The 21,759-nt window shown below is 39.8% G+C and overlaps 1 protein-coding gene across 3 annotated transcripts; it reads left to right on the top strand.

Annotated features, from left to right (window-relative positions):
- Window positions 1-13,711: 13,711 nt before the first annotated feature.
- Window positions 13,712-18,868, top strand: LOC122417325 (probable cytochrome P450 305a1). 3 transcript variants are annotated; one of them, XM_043430758.1, is made up of 8 exons: window positions 13,712-13,856; window positions 15,133-15,387; window positions 15,843-16,077; window positions 16,811-16,970; window positions 17,069-17,183; window positions 17,314-17,494; window positions 17,579-17,835; window positions 18,022-18,868. In XM_043430758.1, the coding sequence occupies exons 1-8, from the start codon at window positions 13,727-13,729 to the stop codon at window positions 18,219-18,221; spliced, it is 1,533 nt and encodes a 510-aa protein (XP_043286693.1). In that variant the 5' UTR covers window positions 13,712-13,726; the 3' UTR covers window positions 18,222-18,868. The 3 variants fall into 3 exon arrangements, with proteins under 3 accessions (XP_043286693.1, XP_043286691.1, XP_043286694.1); XM_043430756.1 differs by having other exon boundaries at window positions 15,843-16,080; XM_043430759.1 differs by lacking the exon at window positions 13,712-13,856 and adding an exon at window positions 14,584-15,020 and having other exon boundaries at window positions 15,843-16,080.
- The last annotated feature ends 2,891 nt before the right edge of the window (window positions 18,869-21,759 follow it).

Genomic DNA, 21,759 nt, shown 5'->3' with positions numbered 1-21,759 from the left:
TCCTTTACTCCCAGGGACTCTAATATCCTTCGCTTGCCACAATTTCAGATTCTCTCCGCGGATTATCCCCGCGGAATCACGTAAGAAACTTATTTACGTATTAATAATCTCGTTGGCAAAATAGTGGAACAAAGCAAACTCTTGAGACAGCTAGATAAAGCTCAGGCGTTCCTCTTGCTCGGTTTATACAGTTGTCGAGTTAATTCTCGAATTCAGGACACTCCCTTAAGAGAAAAAAAAAAAAAACAAAAATTCAACAAATCCTACAGGAATCGTGGAGAAGTGGTTCGAAACTTTGGCTGTCATCAAAACTATCGTCTTGTGATTTTTTCCATGTGCTCGAACCTTTCGTTCCCGATGATCCTTGAAAACAGCTTTCTCTCTTAACCACCTTAATTTCCTATTTATCTTTGTTTTCGCCGAGGATCGCACGAGTAGAGATGTGGAAATTCGTGGAGGAGTTTCCTCCGGAAAGAGACAGAAGGAGACGCAGGCATAGAGGCACAAAGAAAAAGAGAGGAAGAGCGAGAGGCAGAGATGGAGAAAGAGAGACAAAGGACATTCTGTGATAGGGTATGTGCGAAAGCAAAGGCTCCGTGTGTACCGGAGAGGAAACGCGATAAGACTGGCGCGTAAAGTCTCTACTGGCCGTGTGCGGTTCGCGATATAATGTGTAGGTAAGGCTAAGGTCGCGCGAAAGCCAATACACACAGTACGGTGATGGTATTAGTGTCGCACAACAAGCCAACCGCAATCATTAGGCAAATGGGAATGCTATTACGGCGAAGTTCGCTGGGTTTTGTCGCTTATACAATGCCGCGTATACGAACACTGTATATTTTTGCTTTGCGCGGAGAGCCTCCGAACAACCGGACGCTTTTCTGTGGCCGTTGGTGCTTTCCTGTACGATTCCCCAACGCGTTTTGGCGCTATACATGCTGTGTTACCGGCTGCACGAAGATAGCATCTATTGTAATATGTCGATAGTCTAATGTCAGAGGGGCAACGAAACAACCTGGTGCGAACCAGACTTCCGCCCTTCTGAGTACCGCACACGTAAACCATGCATACGTATGTATAAGCCTGACCAATTTTTATATTACAAAGATTCTTGAGTCGAGCTTGCGTGTCGAGCTGGAATCTCGCGACAACACGAGACCATCAGTGATCGCAATCCTTTTTTTCTTTCTAGCTCGAACCGTCGTTAATTGGAGTCCGCGCCCCGTTGAGCTCTCGCTGAAAGAGTGCAATAGAATTACTCGTTTCAGACCGACCTGCCGATAACGACTCGAAAAAGTATTAGCTTCAAGTGCAAAAACAAGCATTCCTGGAATATACATATAAATATGAATAATTGTTCAGGAGAAATAAAAAGTTTTTAATTTCTTTGGCTTATCTCCGGCCATCGGTCACGAATGTTTCGTTAACGTTGAATGTCGCACTGTAAACCCTTCCGAAAGGATCTTTATTATTCATCGGAACTGAGTGGCAAGATTATGAATAAATATTTCACGAGCCGGGTAATGAATTATATTTTCAGAAAGTAAAAGCTTTTTTGTTCAAACGAGCACCGGACTCTGATCAATAATTCCTGTATCGCTAATGTGTTTCAACATTTTTCTGTTTCCAGTTATATTTTAATGCACTCCGTACAGGCTATAGGAACATCAATCGAACGGATATCGCTCAGGTATTTCATTACGCGATACGTTTTGTTATATATGACGAAGTTTGAACGAATCACTAATGGAATATTCGCGTTCGACAAATGCCACGGACAATGCGCGCTCTTGCATTGTCGAATTCAACGAAAATTATAAAAGCTCTCGCACAATCTCATTAAATCCTAGGCCATTAACGAGACCTGCTAATGATTTTCAACATGTGCACATTCGAATGTATATACACGGAGAGGCATTGATGATCGAGTCTTGTCACGAGCTCCCATAGATTATTCTCATATTGTATACACAAATATAATGCACGTTACAAAATGTATTTTGCTATGCAGATAGAATTTGAAAATGTTAAAAAAAAAAAAAACAGAGGAAAACGAACTAAATGATAATCGTACAGATTTTAATTCCTGTTCCATAGCATCAAGGATTATACGACGAGAAGCTCGAAATCCTTTCAAGGGTTTGTTCACTCACACAGTATACTTAGTCACTGAAATATCAAAACATTGTTTCACCCTCAAACTGAACTGCGATTTTCAACAATGTCGAATCCACGTAAATAAATAATCACAATGATTACTGAATGTTTTTTTATATCAAGGAAATTCTGATTTTCAATGAGATTTAGTTCATGCTCATTATCCGTGCCAAAATTACCAAATTTCATATCATCGAACTCTCGTTCGATGTCATCAAACCCTCATAACACACCATTTCCGTAATCTCCTCTGTAATATTGAGACAGTCTCTGGAGACACAATGCTCGCATATGGACAGTGGAACATGCTGAACCTCAGTCATTAGTTATTCGATCGAATTTCTCAGTGAATGCGCCACTATTTCCTCGAAGCAAATATACACACAGTACTCCCGCATAACATTGAGTTGGTCCGTTTAGTCGAGAAATTTGGCATTGTCGAAAGGAGAATAATGCACTCGGCATGGCCCGGGCGATTCAAGGAGCGAGTATGGGCCGAAAGGTATAGCTGTCTTGGCAGACATTCATCCAAAGGATTCGAGAGACGAGGAGCGAATTGCTAGAATGCGTGGAAAGTCAGAATCGAGCGTCATGCTAGACGGTGAATCAAATCGGGACGATTGGTGGGCTGTCAAATGTAGAGGAACAATTAGAGTCAAGTAAGGAATGGAGAATTTGCACAAACATGAATTAATGTGGGATGTGTATACGTAGAGGGAACGCTATTGAGTAAAGTCGATACGAAAGAGCGTCGAAGAGGGAATTCAACGGCGAGCACGATTTGCCTCGACTTAAGTAATTGTAGCCGGAAGGTCCTTAGTAGCGCAGAGCTTGGACTAGTACTGCGGAATGTGTTCGACGATTTCAGAAGAGCCATACCGTGCAGGGTGTGCGAGTTTACCGACTCTCTTCGGGAGCGATATACCGAGCTTTCTGCAACGTAACATTGCTCTCCCTCTTCCTAATGTTTCCTTCGTGTTATTATACGTTGGCTCTGTGGTGCTTAACCGCGAAAAGCTATAACGGCGACCAAACCCGACCCACTGGCATCTAAATTCCTTCGAAAGCTCCTAAATTATCATCGTCCACCGCAAGTCTGTTTGTATGGTCTGAAGAGGCACACGCAATCCTAGTGCTCGAAGGTCCCTATGCATATACATGTACGAAGGCCAACGTCATCGAAGGCAAGAAAACTTCGCAGCTTCCTTTGGGTATGAACGTCGGGCCAGAGTCGTTACAGCAAGAATTGAGTGGGTTCTCGAGAGCGTGAACGTATATTTAAGTCCAAAACAATGCAAATAAATAGCCTCCTCGACGTAGAGCCCTTGGACCTTCTCTCATTCTCTTAACACTGCCTATGGAAAGGATCTGGGTATGTATCGAATCCCCTCTATCCACGATTTCAAGACGCTTCTTGGCAACGTTCCAGCTTTAATATTACTAGGCAGGATTCCCTCAATTCTACCGAGCAGAGCCCCTTCTCGTATGCCCACGTCCCCTGACGTATACGTACGTATGTAAGCGAACAACCCATTGTCCCTTATACCTACTAACTATTCTAGCCAGTGTAAGCTCGTAGCATTGTCGTTTTCGTACTCGCACTATTGTCCTATAGAGTTTCTCCTATTCTCGGATTTCCGGAGTCGAAACTATCGAGCTTCCTCGTCACACGATGTTTGTAATCCTTGTACTATCTTATTCCGTATCCTGTGCAAATGGATAAACCCATCGAACGAGTAATATTACGCTTAGTATTTGGTGGCTTAATGAGTCTCGATGCTCTTCGTTGATAAGAAAAATCACGATGGTGAATCATCAATGAATCACCAAGCACCTGACCTAACCCCGAATTTTTCATAATAATAAACATTGAAGGCAATAACAACAAACCTAAAAATTGCTGAGTCGAACAGTGGACCTGTCACTGCCTACGTATCTAGGATCCATATCAAGGTGGTCAAAAACATTGCACGTCCGATCGAAATATCCACGAAGAACATCAGATGAACAATGAACTCGATCCCGAGACTTCCTCCAGTGTTTACATTAGCTTTGTTATTTTTTCGTTGATCCTCAAATGTTACAAGGCAACTCCATACCTCACGGCTCGTCCGGCTTTTTTTCGAGCAGAATGACTTGAGATATTATCCCATTGACTGTCAGAAAGATACTGGCTGGTACAGTCGGGTCTTGCCCTTGATCGACTTGTCCGTTGCATTAAAAAGTCGATCCATCAAGACGAAAGTATACACGTGATAAAACAAGATCCATCTTGGAAGGCACGATACATGTCATAAGGATACGGGCTATGTTACTTCGATATGGAAGCTAAGAATGAAAAAAGAAGCTGAGTGAGGCTTTGGAATAGAGCCACAGTGGAACAGTGTTGTGGGTCCTCCCTTTCTCCGAATATATATCTATAGAACTCCATCTTCTTTCCCCAAGCATAATCCAATTTGTGCTCCCTCGGTGGTGGTGAGCTACCGACGATGCCAATGCTGGATGGCCAAGACGCACGCGTCACTTTCAAGAACGTGAGTCGACTGCCCGATGAAATAACAATATTGTTTTTCTATCTAGGCTCAGAGATCTTGGGGATCGGTAGACTCAGCCTATGAAAGCCAAAAGATCCACAGGAGCGACCTAAAACACGTCGTAAGCCACCCAAGCCACAGCCACCCAACTTCAATTTAAATAACCTTGAGTCATTTAATATCCCGAATGCTACAGACGCCGATGAGTTTTAGGTCACGTTTTTACAACAAAATTACTCTGTAATGGTACAAACATTTTTCGAAGAGGGGAAACTAGAATTTTTTACACCAAAGAAGATGAGAATGTGGAAACGAGAGTGAGGAACTAGCCGAACAACGTGCTGCAGGTTATTGAAAATGTTGGTGACGATGCTTTTCTCCCTAAATCGGCCCTCATACCAGCAACTGGTTTACTCTCGGGTTTACTGGTTCCAGTATTTCTTCTGTTATTTACGTTTCCTGAGCATAATTCTTGCTAACTGACATGAAAAAAATCCTCATAAAAAGTGGGTCGGAATAAAAGAGTATCGAAATACTTTTGTGGTCCTAAGGGAATCGAATGACCATTAATTAGCGAAACGATCGTGTTTCCCCGATCGTATGGACCCTTTAGACATAAAAAATCGTACTCCATGGCTGCGCATCGAAAGGGACCCTAGGCATGATCCTCTCACGATAAAATTGAGATCCGAGGAAGTTGTCCGCGCTCTTAGCCCGCGTGTAATCGTTGTAAGACACGAAGACGTAGGACACTGTATATAGAAAGGGGACGAGCAAGACTGTTCAAGAAGAGGAAAGGGGGATAAAGGAATCGGCGAGAATTGTCGAGGATGCCAATATAAGATTGCCGTCGGTCGAGGGTGGTATATGAAACGAGCAGTGGACAAGATGACATCCGCATGAGGCAAGTGAAAGAGATAGAACTATAAGTAAGGGACGAGAGACGGCAAAACTGTACCAAGGAAAGCGAGAGTAAGCTCAGGAGTGTGGTTTCTCCTTCGATACACATACATAAGAAAAGATAGGGAGGTTAGAAGATCCAGTAGCCATTGCGCAGCCCATAAAGTTCACTTCTGAATCGCACAGCACGAGGAAAGATCGAAAGGGCAGGGGCCTTTCCCCTCGGGCGTCAAGGTATAGCAACTGTGTGCTTGACCAGTGTGAGCATCAATAGGAATGCCGGTTGCGAAGACGGTCTGAGAAACTGCTAATAGAGCTCCGGGCTAAAAAAGGATATTCGGAGTGGCAATGAAGAGAGAGAGAGAGAGGGATGCTGCGAGGATATCCAGAAAAAATGCGAAGAAAAATAAGAGGAAAGAAGAGGGAGCTCCATGAGGCAAAGAATAGGGAAAAATAGATCCGGCTCTGGATGCACGGAGGAAGAAGCAGGCTCTCGAGTATTCCTTCTCTCGCAAGCTTTATTCAGCTTGGCCACGAATTCAGGGTGAAACGAAAGAATGGAGTGAAAGATCGAAGGAGGTTCAAGATGAGCAAAAGAGAGAACGAGAGATGAAAAGAAACGGGTTGTCACTGCTCGGAGGAATAGCCGGAAGGAAAGAGTCGGAGAAAGAGGTGATCGAGTAGTTTCGCGACGACCTCGAGCATCCCAAGTCGAGTACCATCACCCAACTACCCTCACCACCTTCCCTCTTTTCTACTCTCTCTTATTTGGAGGTTATACTCGCTTTCTACGTTAATGCCATACCAATCTCTCTTTCTCCCTTTTTCCCTCTCTATATTGCCATTAGAACCTACTTCCTTTTTCTTGATGTGTTGCCGATTGAAGAGCCATTGCAGAAACGGGACCCCGTTATCCTTCAAGTGGGTATAGAACTCTTTCACGAGGTTTTCTTCTCGAGACTCACTGCCCAGGGACCAACTTTGGTGTATACAAAAAAACCGTTACACCGTTACGCCACTCGAACCTTCGGGATCTACCCACATACTTTGGCTTTTTGTCCTGTGGGAGTGACAAAAGTGGATAAGTTATACTCTTGATAAAATTCAATTAAAAGTACTAAAAATTAACATCTTACAATTGTTTCCATATTCGATGTTTCAATTATCATGCATACAAGTCGTTAAACGAGATTGAAGTAAAATGAGAAAAAGAGGTGAACAAAACACTAGTGTTTTCCCCATTGTTTTGATCAAAATAATTCGACGACCTCATAAAATTCAGCCTTTGAAAATTTTTTTTTTCGATCATTACCCTTTCGTCTCATTCGACTCAGAATCGCATGAAACATGTTTCGAACCCATTGTGGAAGGTCATTTTTTCGATTTTCGAAAAATTTCAAAATTTTCGAATCTTGGAATTTTTTCATAGTCTATTGCCTTCAAAATTTTTTTTTTTTCGATTTCTGCTATTTTCGAAAAATTTCAAAATTTTGGAATCTCGGAATTTTTTCATAGTCTACTGCCTTCGAAATTTTTTTTTTCAGTCATTACTACACTTTCGTCTCATTCGACTCAGAATCGCACGAAAAATGTTTCAAACCCATCGTGGGAGGTCATTTTTTCGATACTCCGATGGAGCCTTTTTTTCTTTTCTCTTTGATTCAGGCACCATAAAAATGTATGACATCAACGAAATCTCGGAAGTGCATTGGGAGTGATTTTTTTTTATATTCTCTCAGAAGCCTTGGGGAATAAAGCCTGAAGTCGGTGAATTTTCAATCCTCGAGAATCTTTAGATATGCCATGTTTTGTAGCACAAAGAAAGCGTTAGATTTTAAAAAAAGGGATAAACAAACTAGACGAGAATTCAGAAACTGCATAATCCTTGAGTCGAAATCTCCCTGGAGACGCTTCTATCCGGAAGTAGCTTGCATTTTCTTCCTTACCTTTCACTGCCGTCCGATAGTAAGACTCACATTCTCCAGAGCTACCAGGGAAGACAAAAAATGGACATAACGAAGCCATGAAATATGCATGGGAAAAAAGAAAGGGATGACGAGGCTGTTGGCTGAGAGGTGAAAGAGACTCAGAGCTTGAAAGACACTCTTGTGGAAGTGTTCTACTAAGAGTTCGGGTGGTCAAACGTACATGTTGCCGTGAACTGATACGAGGATATCACCCTCGTGGATCGTTGGTGGTGGCGCCATCCCTCGGGAGAGTTTTGAACCCTTGCACCTGAAACTACCCCCTCAGTAACGGTCTTAGCAGCATGAACATTAAGTGTACCACAATTCTGCAGAGGCCTGTAATTTGATCTGCGGACTATTGAACGACGGTGGGCAACTGTTCAATCTGGAAAACGCTTCATAATTACCTCTAGAATTCTCAAGCAATTAAACCTAAGAATACTAAAAAAAACTTCTTATTTTTGGATATTCAATTTATTTTTCTTGTCAATCAATACAAACGAGCATAAGCATCCATGCATTTTGAATACCACCGTAGTGACATAAATTGGAAGGAAAAAAGACCACCCTTCTTTTAACGGGTGTATAACTGAAGATAAAAAGATCTCCTGGCAGGATAATACTTTCATGGTTAGTGGAAGAACTCGAGAGCTTCGAAGGGACTTTTAGTCACCCCATACGGAGATTCCCATATCCTTATGAACTACCCCATTTGGTGAAGGTACTTGTGTCACTCTCATCCAAGACTTTCGCGAGAAGCAGTCAGGCAACTCGTGAATGTCGAGATATAATGCTATCTCCCTTTCTGTGGAACACCCATCCATATACATGTATAGATGACTTGATAAAAGGGCGATTGAAAGCAACACACGAGAAGCGAAATAGAGGATCACTACGAGGAATATGGAAGGGGATACTCTTTCGGAACGACGAACCGTGCATAATTTAATTCCACGCCAACCCGTGAACTGGATGATAAACATCAAGTGGCAAGCAGACTGATCTCTCCTCTGGGTTCTCGTCGAAGTCAGAAGAACGGTCTTATCATTTCATGGCAAAGATTCGCCGCATATATTTACAGTGGAGATTCCCATAAATATTTCCCCATGAAACTTTTATTTCGACAATAACGTTTAAATAATTTTTTCACCTTTCCTAGCACCTTGGACCTTCATAAAGAGAACTTTATTTAAATGATCCATACCAAATGCAGACGATGATTTATCAATCGACACAACCCATGCTGGGAATCAACTGTTCGTCCACAAACCGTTCCAGCAAGAGTTTTTTCAAGCTTTTTCATCTAGACGTACGTTTAGAGCTTTTTTGTAAAGTCTTCAAAATCAAAGTCCTGATACTTCGCCTGGCTTCGATTTAGGAAGATTTCACTGTACAACATACTATACTAACATTGTGAAGGATGGAAGGGTACGAATATCAAGGAGTAGTTGGGCAGAGGGCGAACAGAGGAAGGTTGTGGGCTTGGTATAACTTTGAAGAGGAGAGAGGAAAGTAGAATGGGAGGAAGAGAGATCCAGCGGGAAAGAGAGCGCGTTGGTTCTGTTTCGGATCTCCTAAATACCAATTAGAGATGGAAACTTCGCCTTTCATGTTGATTCCTCTGCTACTGCCTGCTACTCCTACGGCTCTGCGGAGTTATCTCGAAGTTTCTCGCATTGTTCTGCAATTCGCGCTCTCCGGGAGCAGAGCACATTCAGCGAACGAAAGATGATGTCGAGGGGAGATGAGAAACGAAACACGGAGGGACTCGGCAAAATGTGCGTGGAAGGAATCCTCAAACGACCATGTACGAACATATTGAGAGTGCACATTTTTATCTTTCTTTATACTTCAGACATCCGTTCTACTATCTTTACGTTACGAAACTTGCTGTTGTGTAAGAACTCAAAAACTGGGCTCGTGATCTCAGTAGCACTGATCTAATGTCCCTGAGAACAGAAAAATTTGTGAGTCTCCCATTCCCTATGCTGTCTGTGAATCTTTTTGTATTTTCAAAAACTTACTTTGTGTTACCTTCTGCCATTCTGTCATTTTTACTACTAAGCTAGTTTTTAGGCTACTTACGATTTCTCTAATATTCCTTCTCTTCTCCTGCACTACGATTTTATTTACTCGTATTTCCATATAGTTCTACTTTAGATATTTATTTTCATTTACTGCACGTCGCTCTGTAAGATCCACTTTATTTTGTTATTCTTCTATCTTATTCTTACTACTTTGTTTACACGCACTGTTTAAGTTTTATCTTACGCTACTTTGTTTATTTTACCAGCTTTATTTTGTATAATTTGTTATTCAGCCATAACGCTGGCACCTCATTGCATCGAGTCCTACACTTAGCCCAATGGATAATTTTCCACGGTTTGATAAACTTCAGTCAATCAAATTTTGGGTACATCATACTTTTTCACATGAGAACCAAAATTATTTCTAATCACACTTTTTTATTGTTTAGAAATTGAAAAATTTTATCAAGAGTTCTGAAATCTATTGTACTTGAATTACTATTTTTAGACCACTTCACCATTCATTCGTAACTTACTTTGTTGAAATTTTTCGTTTGACTTCATATGACGGTAATCGATGATAAAAAATGCTTTGTCAATAAGAGAAAAGTGCAACGAAACGTAATGAAAGAGTGAAAAGAGTTGAGAGTGTTGGTGCTGGACCCATCGAAAATGCTGAGCATCGCGTTGTTTCGCAGAATAGCCTTCATCGTGAATGGTCGTCGGTCGGGCTGTTCCTCCGGTAGGGTTTTGAAGGGACGCAAATTCTCGGCTACGAGAGAGGCGTTAAATTTGTCCCAGCGGCGTGTCCGCCCGCCCCAAATTGAATTAAATCGTTTAACGACCTTATGTTTAGAGGGGTGTGTAGTAGCAGCAGAGAAGTCCCCTTCCGTAGTCAACACCACAGTCCATATCATTGGGGTGTGTTAGTTAACCCACCATCCGGATCTACACAGCAAGAGAAAGATACAGTAGGGAAGCCTGGTCTAACAGATAAATGTAATGAAAGTTGTAGCTTCATTCGAGCGTGGACAAACCATCAGCAAATTCGTGTCATTTCGGAATACTCGACCACACCTAAATCCCTAAACTATTACGTATCACGGATTTCACGAAGGAATTTCAAATTCACAAGCTCATTGGACGGTTGCACTCTCGGTAGTGCCTTTCAAAAATATCGTAAGATGGGATGGCATCGTCGGAGAGAAAGTAATTTTTCCAATGGGATCATAGCAGACGTTTTCAAAACAACGATTCATTGAATCTGAATAATTTTCAACATTCAGGATCGCCGAATCCTTCCAACGATTGGGATTCAATCGAGCAACTCGCTGTTCATTTTTTAAATTCACTCTGAATTTTTTTCATCTTTAGAAAGTGCTTAAGCCTTTGAACGCATGGCTAATCGTTCAGTCAACATTGCATTTTGCATTTTATTAATTAAATTAACGCAATTAAATAAAAATTACTTGAAAATAACTTTCTCAATCCCCCTCTATATGCATACTTATGATCCATCAGTTCTAGAAGGGCCTTGATTTTTATTTGAATAAACAATTTAAATGAAAAGTGATGGGCCGGACAAGTACTTTTAATACATATTTAACCATAATTTGTACTGATCCAAAATCGATGTCAAATATTGTGAATAATACCAGGGGATCCTGAAAATCTGAGAAGAATTTTTTTCAAGTCTCTGTCACCACAAAATAACAAATTACTATACCTTTGATTTTAATGCTGCGCATAACTTAGATGGAATTTTTTTCAATTGATTCAGCTGTTAGAATAAGATAAAAAGAATTGGGCGTCGGTTTCCAAAATGTTTTCAGGTGCGACTTTTCGGTTTTTTATTTCTTACGTTTTATTAGATTTTTTTGTCACTTTAAAAAATAATTACAGATTTGTGATTTTTTAAATATTAAGTTTTTTCATGATTTGTGAATTTTTTTTCAAATTATTGTGTGGAAATTATTTAGAGTTGGTTTCATAATTTTTTTAATGGAATTTTTTTTTACACTTTACGTCGTGTGATCAGGAAACAAGGGACCATCAATGTACTTGTCCCAATCTATTTTTCCCTAGAGTATTTAATTCTCGCGAAAAGTCTATGAGACCGGGAATCGAAATGAGGGTCTCCCAATGCTCTAGTTAAAAAGTAAGTACGCCAACCACTTGACTAGAGCGCTGGTTTAAATCTTGAAATCTTAGAAAAAGAAATATTTCGAATTTAAATAATTTTTTATCGGTTTCGGACTCTGCGATCCCCGAAAGCATGAGCCACCAAAAATCAGTTGATACCATGAAATGAAAGCATGTTTTGCATTTTTGTGCCCTAAATTAGCACACACAAAATGAAGTAATCATAAAATAAACTCCCTCAACATAATGTAACGAAACGCTCTTGCCGACCCGGCCTGAACGCCGCCACGCGTCGGTTGGAGCAATCTTAAAAATAAGGAGCAGGTATGAAGGAAACGCGAAAACCGTGAATTTTAGTAAAAAATAAAATAATCAATTTTATTCAGATAATTTATCGAATTTTGACAAAATAAAAGAAATTTTGCGCTTTGGCTCGCTGATTTTAACACATTTTTGTGTTTTTTGTTTTAAACTGTCTTGCTTTGTTTAATCGGATCTGGCGAGAAAAAGACCCGAAAGACCCGAAAACGTTGCAAATTCTCTGTCTGAGATAATTTTTAATTTCTCAATTTTCGGATTTTTAAATTGTACAAAAAATATGATTAAAGAAAATCTTCTTAAAAGTCTAATTATCGCTTTTGTTTCAATTTGGTGGCACGCCTCAAACTGAAAAACTCTAGATTCAACGTTTCGTGCTATAGTTCGCTGATTCTAATTTTCGATGTCCTCTTTCGCTCGCTTTTTTAAAAGGAAATAAATCCAAGGGTATTATTCGCTTTTACAATTCTTTCTTTCGTTTCTGATTCGATATAACTAAAAATTTTATCTATTGCCTCTTGGATTATAATTTTCGTAAGATCTCCTTGCCAGATCAATTCAGATAAATTTTACACCAAATGTGAATTAAAAATGTTTAATTAATCAAAAAGAATTCCAGCTCTGGTCTTCGCAACCATAAAAATGAAAAGATAAAAATTTACATGAATTAGGACAAGGATAGCGCAGACCACAGGCTCTGGGATTGAAACGTCACCGAATCGCTCCGAGATCCAGTGCAACGGAAATTTGGAGAAAACTAAGAGTGGACCCTGGACTCTGGGATTGAAACGTCACCGAATCGCTCCGAGATTCCAGGCATCCAGGAAAATTTAGGAAAAAGGAGTTTATGATTGTTCGAGCAGAATTTAGAGTCTAGACTGTTCAAGAGATCTGAGCTGGTCTTGTAGGCAGGGAGAACTGACTGCCGTATGAGTCGCGCAACGCTCCTTATACCCGTGTCCCCACCATAAAATTATTATCAAACGCCGAATTTTCAGTTTCCGGATCGGTTCTGCTCATCTTTTCGTAACGGGACTCGCGATTGGCTCGTTGCCATCATTCGCGCTCTGCTGTTGGTCGAGCGCGCTAATATCTGATGCGCGGTCTACCGCTTTTTATGATTTTCAGCTTATTGCGATTTTCAGCAACGAAAACTTCAATTTGATCAGTTATTATTTATTTTCTTCTTAATTCTTCTTTTCCTTTAATTTGGCATTGTTACTTCATTTAATATGATTCGAATAATTACAATCGCTAAAAGTCACGTACGCGTCCTATAGCCCATTAACGCTCTGCTCGCGCATGCGTCGCAGTTGATTTTTACATTTTTCATTTGTGATTAGATTTTATATTATCAATTTGACTCATGATCATTTTTCTTCGATTCATTGTAATTTTCCGCTTCATTTGAGCCTAGTTACAATATTTTACGAAATCGCGTTGAATTTCAATTAACAAAAGAGAAAAATATGATAGTTCGAGTTTTTAATACGCGGCGCCGCTAGTGTCGCGCTCCGCCGCTTGTATCGGACCTTTGTATTGCCCTCCAATACGGCCGCCGCCGGCCAGCAGTGACGCGTCTCACCGGTCGTTGTACGCGCTCGGTGTCGCGATGTTTTTCGAGGTTAGGTTCGGGTTCTAGTCGATTCGGGTCGTTCAGGAGGGCGTTACGTCACAATAAATGCATCGAGAACGTAATAATCGAGGTTTCCAAACGAATACATTGACTGGCGGACACAACAGCAGTTTGCATCGATGCCTACCTAATGTGCTGCTTGGTCTATCTACATTCGTATCAATCACTGCAAAAGGTCAAAATATTCATACAACTTTATAGTGTGACATGGATATGGGGCATTCCAGGGGCTAAATCGACCACTTTTGAACCCGTCCTCTTTCGATTTCGCGCAAACTTTTTTATCTTTTTCTTCTCTACCAAAGACATTTTTTAGAATTTAAAAAAAATTTTTTTGCCGATCCGAAAATAGTTGTGAATTTTTCAAAAAATGGCGTTATTTTCGTTCAAAGTTTTGTCTTTATACTTTTCAGAAAAAAATATCAAAAAGTCATACAAATCTATCTTCAACGTTTTTTTTTTGAGAATTTATAGATAAAAAACAAAAACGTTGAAGATGGATCTGTATGACAAAACTTAGAAAAAAAAATATCCCAATCAGTCAATTTTTGAAAGCGTTTTGTCTCTTTGAACAAAAATAACGCAATTTTTTTGAAAAATTCATAACTATTTTTGAGTCGGGAAAAATTTTTTTTCAAAATTCTGAAAAATTTTTTTCCTAAAGTAGAAAAAGATAAAAAAGTTGACGTGAAATCGAAAGGGGTCGGGTACAATAGCGGTCGATTTGGCCCCTGGAATGCCCCATATATATCGTGTACAATCTTATCAAACATATGTCCAGGCTTCTCATCAATAAGTTGTGCAGTTGACTAATATATCAATAAATAAATATTTATGATGAGCTCCGTTGTCTTAAAAAATGATACTGATATAGTTACAGCGTAAGTAATAATTCCGAGCTATTTTTATTTATTTACTTGAGAGTGTCGGACCAGGAATATTGAACCAGTTGGTCGAAGAAATTCATGTTATGATACCAAAGTGACCAGATAAAACGGAGAAATTTTTATGAAATAACCTCAGTCACGAAATTTAGAGTTTCTGATGAAAGTGGCGCGTGAAGACTCTTAATATCGAAATCATAACTGTGACGGATTGGTGGTACTGAATGATGAGTGTTGAATGATCACGTGTAAAAATTCTTGTACCGAATTCTCATCGATGATTTCGTGAGTGATCTACTCCATCGGGAAAAGAAAGAAAAAAAAACACAGAGAAAACGAGAGAGATACACAAAATCGTCGCAAGATGCTCGCCTTCATTTTGTCCTTGATCATCATCAGCCTGCTGGCATTAATCATTAACTTGAGACTGCAGGAATCTACCCACTTGCCTCCCGGTGATTAGTGATAAAATAACTAGTTCACATTTGCATATTTCAATCAGACATGATGTTGGCGATCGGACGGATCCAAGGTTTTTATAAAAATTCGGAATCCTTCGTTTTTCAGGACCATTTCAATGGCCAATCATCGGAAACCTTCGCTTCATTCGAAAACTGAGTCTTCAGTATCGTGGACAGCATCAAGCATTCATTGAGCTCTCTCGTCGCTATTCGAGCAATCTTATCTCAATCCGTCTTGGCAGATCAAGTATCATAGTTGTATCTGGTTTTGAAAACATCCAAAAGGTATTTACTTCGGAAGTGTTTGACGGTAGACCGTGGAACGAATTCATCAAATTAAGGAACATGGGCCTCAAAAAAGGTAGGAAAAAGTTTGTACCTCCATCTTTGTGTTCAAAAATCATAAACTCATTCATTGACCTCAATGATGGGGTTGCGAGGTTCCTCATAGTTTTCTTCACCCTTCTTACGAGTGCGATAGAGTGTAGCGCGCGTTATGAAAACGTAGCTGTGAACCACACCACTAGGGAAGCATATGATGATAAAATAAAACGTCGATTATTAATTTCTTAAAAAAATCGCATTCCAGTGAAAAAAAAAAACAAATTTCCAATTTCTATATACAAATGTTTGAGTAAGAAAGAACTGCGAAATTAATATTTCTCGAGCATTCTTGATTAGTTTTCGGATACGGAGTTCAGTAAAGAAGTAATAAACAAAATAAAGACAAAAATGAATACTTCAAATTTTAAGATCGGCACTCAAAAATGGTACTTTAAATACTCAGTGTGTCAATTGAGCGATTTAATTCTTCAGGTATTACGATGGCGGATGGTCCTGAGTGGAGGACTGTTCGAGCTTGGCTCGTTAGATCACTGCGACGAATCGGATTTGGACGTGTCGACATGTCGGCCTCGTTGCTTGAAGAACTCCAGATAATATTCGAGATTGCAAAAGATGGTGGAGTTTTTTGCATGAAATCTCTCATATCAATGGCTACGATTAATGTCATTTGGACGTTGATTGCCGGGAAAAGAATTTCAAACGAGAAGAAGTAATTGTCGTGTCAACCCCTTTCCTAATCGCAATTTCCATGCAGCAAGAATCGAATCATTTGAATCGAATTCCGCAAACAAGGTCACGATAAAAAAAATGAAGTTCACGAATTGAATCAAGATTTTCACCTTTTCCAAAACAAATTGAATGGATAAAGATTTTCTGTCTTCCAATGACTCATTATTCAAATTCATCTGGAATCACTCTACTGCAATTTCCAGAAGATGATCGATTTTAACTTGAGAAAGAGAGAACTTATAAGTAATTTGATTCCTGTATTTTTGACACGGGCCAACTTGCCAATGAGTTACTTTCCAAGCGCTACAACAACTCGATCAAATGCAAACTATATCAGCCCCATCTCTAATGGACCAATGAAAACTCTATGATTCCTCAGCTCTCCGAAAACTTTGAATCAAGGGATAATCTCTACCATTGAAAAATCACTAGGACAAAAATCTCTATCATTAGAGATTAATCGTTTATCGTTTATCCATTAGAGATTATTCATTGGTGGAAGTTGTTTCTGGTGAAGAGAACTTTGGAAGAGTTGACCAATGATAGAGTGATTGGTTGGCTAAGATTTCTTTGGGATGGATCTGGTAGAGATGTGCCTAAAGGAGTTAGTTTTCAAGGGAATTGTTGCAGTGTCTTTCCAAGTTGAATTCAAAGTTTCTTCCCTTCATAATAAAATATAACGAATTCAAGACCTAAATTAATTAACGCAGACTTCAGCATTTTCTCGAAATGATGAAACGACGAGCCGAAGCGTTCGACATGGCTGGAGGATTATTATCGATGTTCCCTTGGGTCCGTTACGTAGCCCCCAAAGCTTCCGGCTACAATCTCCTTGTGACTTTAAACGACGAATTGAAGAGCTTTCTAAAGGTAAATTTTGGTCGAGTAGCTCCTTAGTTTTTCAGTTAAAAAATAATCCTGAATTTCCAGCCTCTCGATTTCGCTTAATATTTCTATATTTTCGACAGCAAGAAATTGACGAACACAAGAAAAATTATACGCCCGGAAAAACCGATGGAGATTTGATAGATTTGTTTTTGGAAGAAATCTATGAGAGAAAAACCGACTCTTCAATATTCAATGGTAGCATCGACTTGATGATCGACTAATTTATCAAAAAACTTGAAGGAAATTTTACTAGAAAATAAAAAAATATATATAATGACTGAAAAACGTGGTTGAATTAGAACTGATTCGTTGTTAAAATTTCCAGAGGACCAATTGTTCATAATCCTGTTGGATTTGTTGATCGCTGGTTTGGTGACAACATCGGTGACCCTCGAATTCGTGTTTCTTCGTGTGACGGTTCATCAGGAAGTTCAGCGTCGATTGCATGAAGAACTCGATCGTGTTATCGGACGAGAACGCCTTCCGGAACTCAAGGATCGACCGAAGTACATTTTTTGCCACAGATTTCAATGGAAAAGTTTTTTTCTTGGATGCTGAATATAAATGATGAGTTAATGTCTGTTTTTAAGTTTGCCGTACGCCGCAGCCGTACTCACGGAATCTCAACGAATGCAGATGGTCCTACCGATCGTTGGCCCGAGACGCGCATGGTCCAGGACGCATCTCGGAGGTTACGACATACCGAAGGATTCTTATCTCCTTCTCAATGTCTTCAGTGTTTTTATGAACCCGAAATATTATCCGGAGCCGGACTCCTTCAAACCAGAAAGATTCTTGAAAGATGGTTCATTCGTTCATGATGAAAAACTCGTATTCTTCGGCGCAGGTAGCATCAAAAGTGTCTTGATTTTCATAGCCGTCCCAACAGTTTACAGTTTTTGTTTCTTCATTATTCCACGAAATTAAATTCATCGAGACACTCGAACGACAAAAACATTCCAATTCTTTTCTAATTCCAATGCGAAATCATATAAGATATTGAAAAAATATGATAATGCATTGCTCGTTTCAGGCCACAGAAGGTGCCCTGGTGAGGCCGAGGCGAAATCAGTTCTCTTCTTATTCTTCGTCGGTATCATGCACCGCTTTCAATTGTTACCGAAACCGGGAGAGGGCCCTCCGGACACTGAGCCATCGCAGGGGCTCGTGATATCACCGAAACCGTACGAAAGTCTGTTCGTTCCTCGTCAACGAATCGATAATTCTGCCTAAAATCTCATTCCCAGAAAGCACTGTTCATTTGCAGTTATGACACCGAAGCGGATCAAGAATTGAATTGAATCGAAAAAATCAATTTTCTAGATGGCCTTTGAGCAAAAAATATTTTCTGAGAAGAATTTCGATAGAATAAATATAATGGAATTTTTTTCTCATTAAAAAATGCGGGAACGTTGCCAAATCTCGAGTATTGATACGATCCTTTATTTTGACACTTCTTATTTATGCCTATCTTAAGTCGATAACTCTGCTGATGCACGAAAAAATCCTTGCTCGAAGAAAAAGGTTGATAATAGAAAAAAAAGACCATGAAAATATTCCATTTCCAACGATAAAAATAAACCCCCCAACCGTCTATAGTAAGCAGATATTGTTATGAAAATGCGTGACAAGGATTGAAAATAACAAATATGCAACTTCTTACTTCTCACATAAAACATTTCGACCTCGAATCTATGCGTTTTAAGATGCACCACCTTGTCCAAAATCTGCCTTTTTTCGGGATCGAATGACGAGAAAAACTTTTTTAACTTGATAACAAAAAATCGCGTTTATTGAGGTAGAAAATTGCGAAAAAGTACCATGTTCAGGGATATGTACCAAAAAAAAATAGCACAATAAATTATTCATGGGCCGGACAAGTACTTTTAACACATATTTAAACATAATTTGTACCGATCCAAAATCGACGTCGAATAGTGTGAATAATACCAGGGGATCCTGAAAGTCTGAGACAAATTTTTTTCAAGTCTCTGTCCTTACCTTTGATGTGATCTTTTTGGATTTAAATGCTTCTTAGAAAAATTTCATAATGTTAAAACTCAGAATTACTAATAAAACACTTGTCCTCAGATTGATATCATAAATTTTAGTGCTACACGTAACTCAAATGGTAACTTTTTTGATTCATTAGAACTTTCTCAAACTCCTGATGATTCCCGTAGGAATGAATATTCCGAATTATCATTAAATACTTGGCCTCGAATTGATATCATAAATTTTAATGCTGCGCATAACTTAGATGGAATTTTTTTCAATTGATTCAGCTGTTAGAATAAGGTAAAAAGAATGGGGCGTCGGTTTCCAAAATGTTTTCAGGTGCAATTTTTCGGTTTCTTATTTCTTACGTTTTATTAGATTTTTTTGACACTTTAAAAAATAATTACAGATTTGTGATTTTTTAAATATTAAGTTTTTTCATGATTTGTGAATTTTTTTTCGAATTGTTGTGTTGAAATTATTTACAGTTGGTTTCATAGTTTTTTCAATGGAATTTTTTTTACATTTTTCGTCATGTGATCAGGAAAAAAGGGACCATCAATGTACTTGTCCCAACCTTTTTTCCCTAGGTTATAATCTTCTTAGACAAGAACATCGACGGGAATACTTCATTCTTCTAGTCGTATGGCTGCAACTTTTCCCGGGAGTTTTTTGCCCCCTGCTCTCTGACCTTGTTCTGTGCACTTGCGATGCAGCTATGAACCGTGGGAGTCAAGACACGTGCCACAAAGAGCTGGGCGCCCCCTGCTACCGGAGCTTCACGCGGTGTTTTTGCCTCCTTACACTCTCTTTTTTCTTCGCGCCTTTTTTGAGCCCATATGGACGATTTCCTTCGCTTCCTCCGGTTTCATCAAGTCATTGGTCTTTCAAACGGGGAGGCAAAGGGCCACGAACTTTCTGTAGTGAGATTCATCCCGGTAATGGAAAATCCGTTAATAATATTGGTGGAAGATTTATGATTAATCTGTCATTGAAAGAACAGTAGACTCGGAGGAAACTAACGTTTACAAATAAAGTTGAAAAGTTCAATTTTACAACAACACCAAGGAAAAATTCCGTCTGAATAAAAAAATGCGTGGGAACATTCGTGGAATTTTTTCCCAACTGATCCTGATTAACCTCGTTTCCTCTTCGGAGATCGTCCCTCGGCTGAAAACGATACCGGAAAAGGGGAGAAGCTCCTTTTTAACTTCGCTCTTTGTTTCCCCGAGCTTCGTTCCTTGGAGCCGCGGTATTCAAATTTCCCGAATGTCTTGCACCACCGAACTGTTCCCTGCGCGAGCTACACGAGCCCCGCCGCTACGATCTTCACCAACATATCAATCTCGTTCATGTTTCGTTCTCCACTCATATTTCTCCGTAAACCAATATATATGTATGATTTAAATATGCAGAAATATACTTCTTTTGTACGGGAAAAGTGTGCGGCCTCTGTTGAAAGCTGGGGATCGGGGATATTGGACGTTATTGAATTCCCAGTCGGTCTCACCCTGCTCCGAGGGCTGCTCCTGCTCGAAACTCGAGTTAATAATGGCCCGCGGTTCTTCTTTCGTACTCGTTGTCGCTGCCTAGACGTCTACGAGGGGGTAAGCTCATAAGAATGTCTGAGAAAAGGGTACGGATATTTTTTCAAAAAGCCTTTCATTTCTCGTCAAAATTTATACGCATCTATCCGACTCTCGACGTCGACGACGAATCCACCGTAGTATTCTTTCAACCTGTCGCGTCGAACTACAGAGCTCTTCTTCGTTATATTCAACAGCTGGCTTTGTTGGCCATTGAAACAACTTTTCCGACTATTGTTAGGACTGACTTCTCTACACGCGTAAATACCGTCGTCGTTACCTCTTATGCTCCCTTAAAAAAGAAGCGAGTTATGATGTGCCGTATCGATATTTTTCGATGCTGTCATTCATGTTTGGATGATATTGTATGACAAGAAACTAATTAATCGTTAAAAGAAGATCGAAAAGCCCATGAAAATGGCCATCCAGAATGGCACAGTGAACGAAATTTGATCAACTTTAAAAAGTCGTTATTTTTTCGTGAAACTTACGAAATGATTGAAGTTTTGTTACCAATTATCAAGGGCATCTTCGTACAGACTTTCCAGACCCGTCAGGCCCGGACTCGTCATTAAAAAAACCAAATTACTGGGTTTCTTTTTGGAAGCAGCATCAGGAAACCATTTCGACGAAAACAAAAGTACAAAAATCCTACACGTGCCGGTTCTATACCAATATTGTTGGATGGAAAACGAGAAATCTGTAAAATCCAGAGAGCTTTGCTCGAATTTGAAAATCATTGAGCCAATGATCGCTTAATCGGTAATCTCATTAGGAATTATATGTAATAAGGCTAACTCTCGTAAGCAGATGATGTCCGTACATTGGCCAAGTCCTCTTAAGGCGATCACGAGACCCATGCAATGAAGATGTGCATGAGAGTATACAAGTGTTGTATCATCTGTGCGTGGATCGTAGATATACAGTGGTGCGCTTACAGAATGTTGCAGTTTAGAGTTTGTGCGGTGATCAAACGAGTAATTCTGGGCAACCATAACATCCTGCGCTAAGCTAGCGTACGTCTGTAAACGCTCGGCTCCGCACGCTAATACCAGTAATTCTGTTACAAGCTCGTTGCCGAGCGAGAACCAAGAGAGCTCAATATGGAGAACAACCCTGGCTACAGAGTTCTCTCTCTCTCGCTTCCTCCCTCCCTCTGCATGGTTACCTCTTTATCTCCATCCACA

Source organism: Venturia canescens, chromosome 10 (genome assembly GCF_019457755.1).
Source record: "Venturia canescens isolate UGA chromosome 10, ASM1945775v1, whole genome shotgun sequence".
Taxonomy (NCBI): domain Eukaryota; kingdom Metazoa; phylum Arthropoda; class Insecta; order Hymenoptera; family Ichneumonidae; genus Venturia; species Venturia canescens.
This window is presented reverse-complemented; position numbering and strand designations above follow the sequence as displayed.

Coding starts and splice junctions, on each gene's coding strand:
- LOC122417325 (XM_043430756.1), top strand. CDS start 13,727: ATGCATCGAGAACGTAATAATCGAGGTTTCCAAACGAATACATTGACT. Junction 13,857..15,132: donor CGTATCAATCACTGCAAAAG/GTCAAAATATTC, acceptor TTCGTTTTTCAG/GACCATTTCAATGGCCAATC. Junction 16,971..17,068: donor AATTGAAGAGCTTTCTAAAG/GTAAATTTTGGT, acceptor TATTTTCGACAG/CAAGAAATTGACGAACACAA.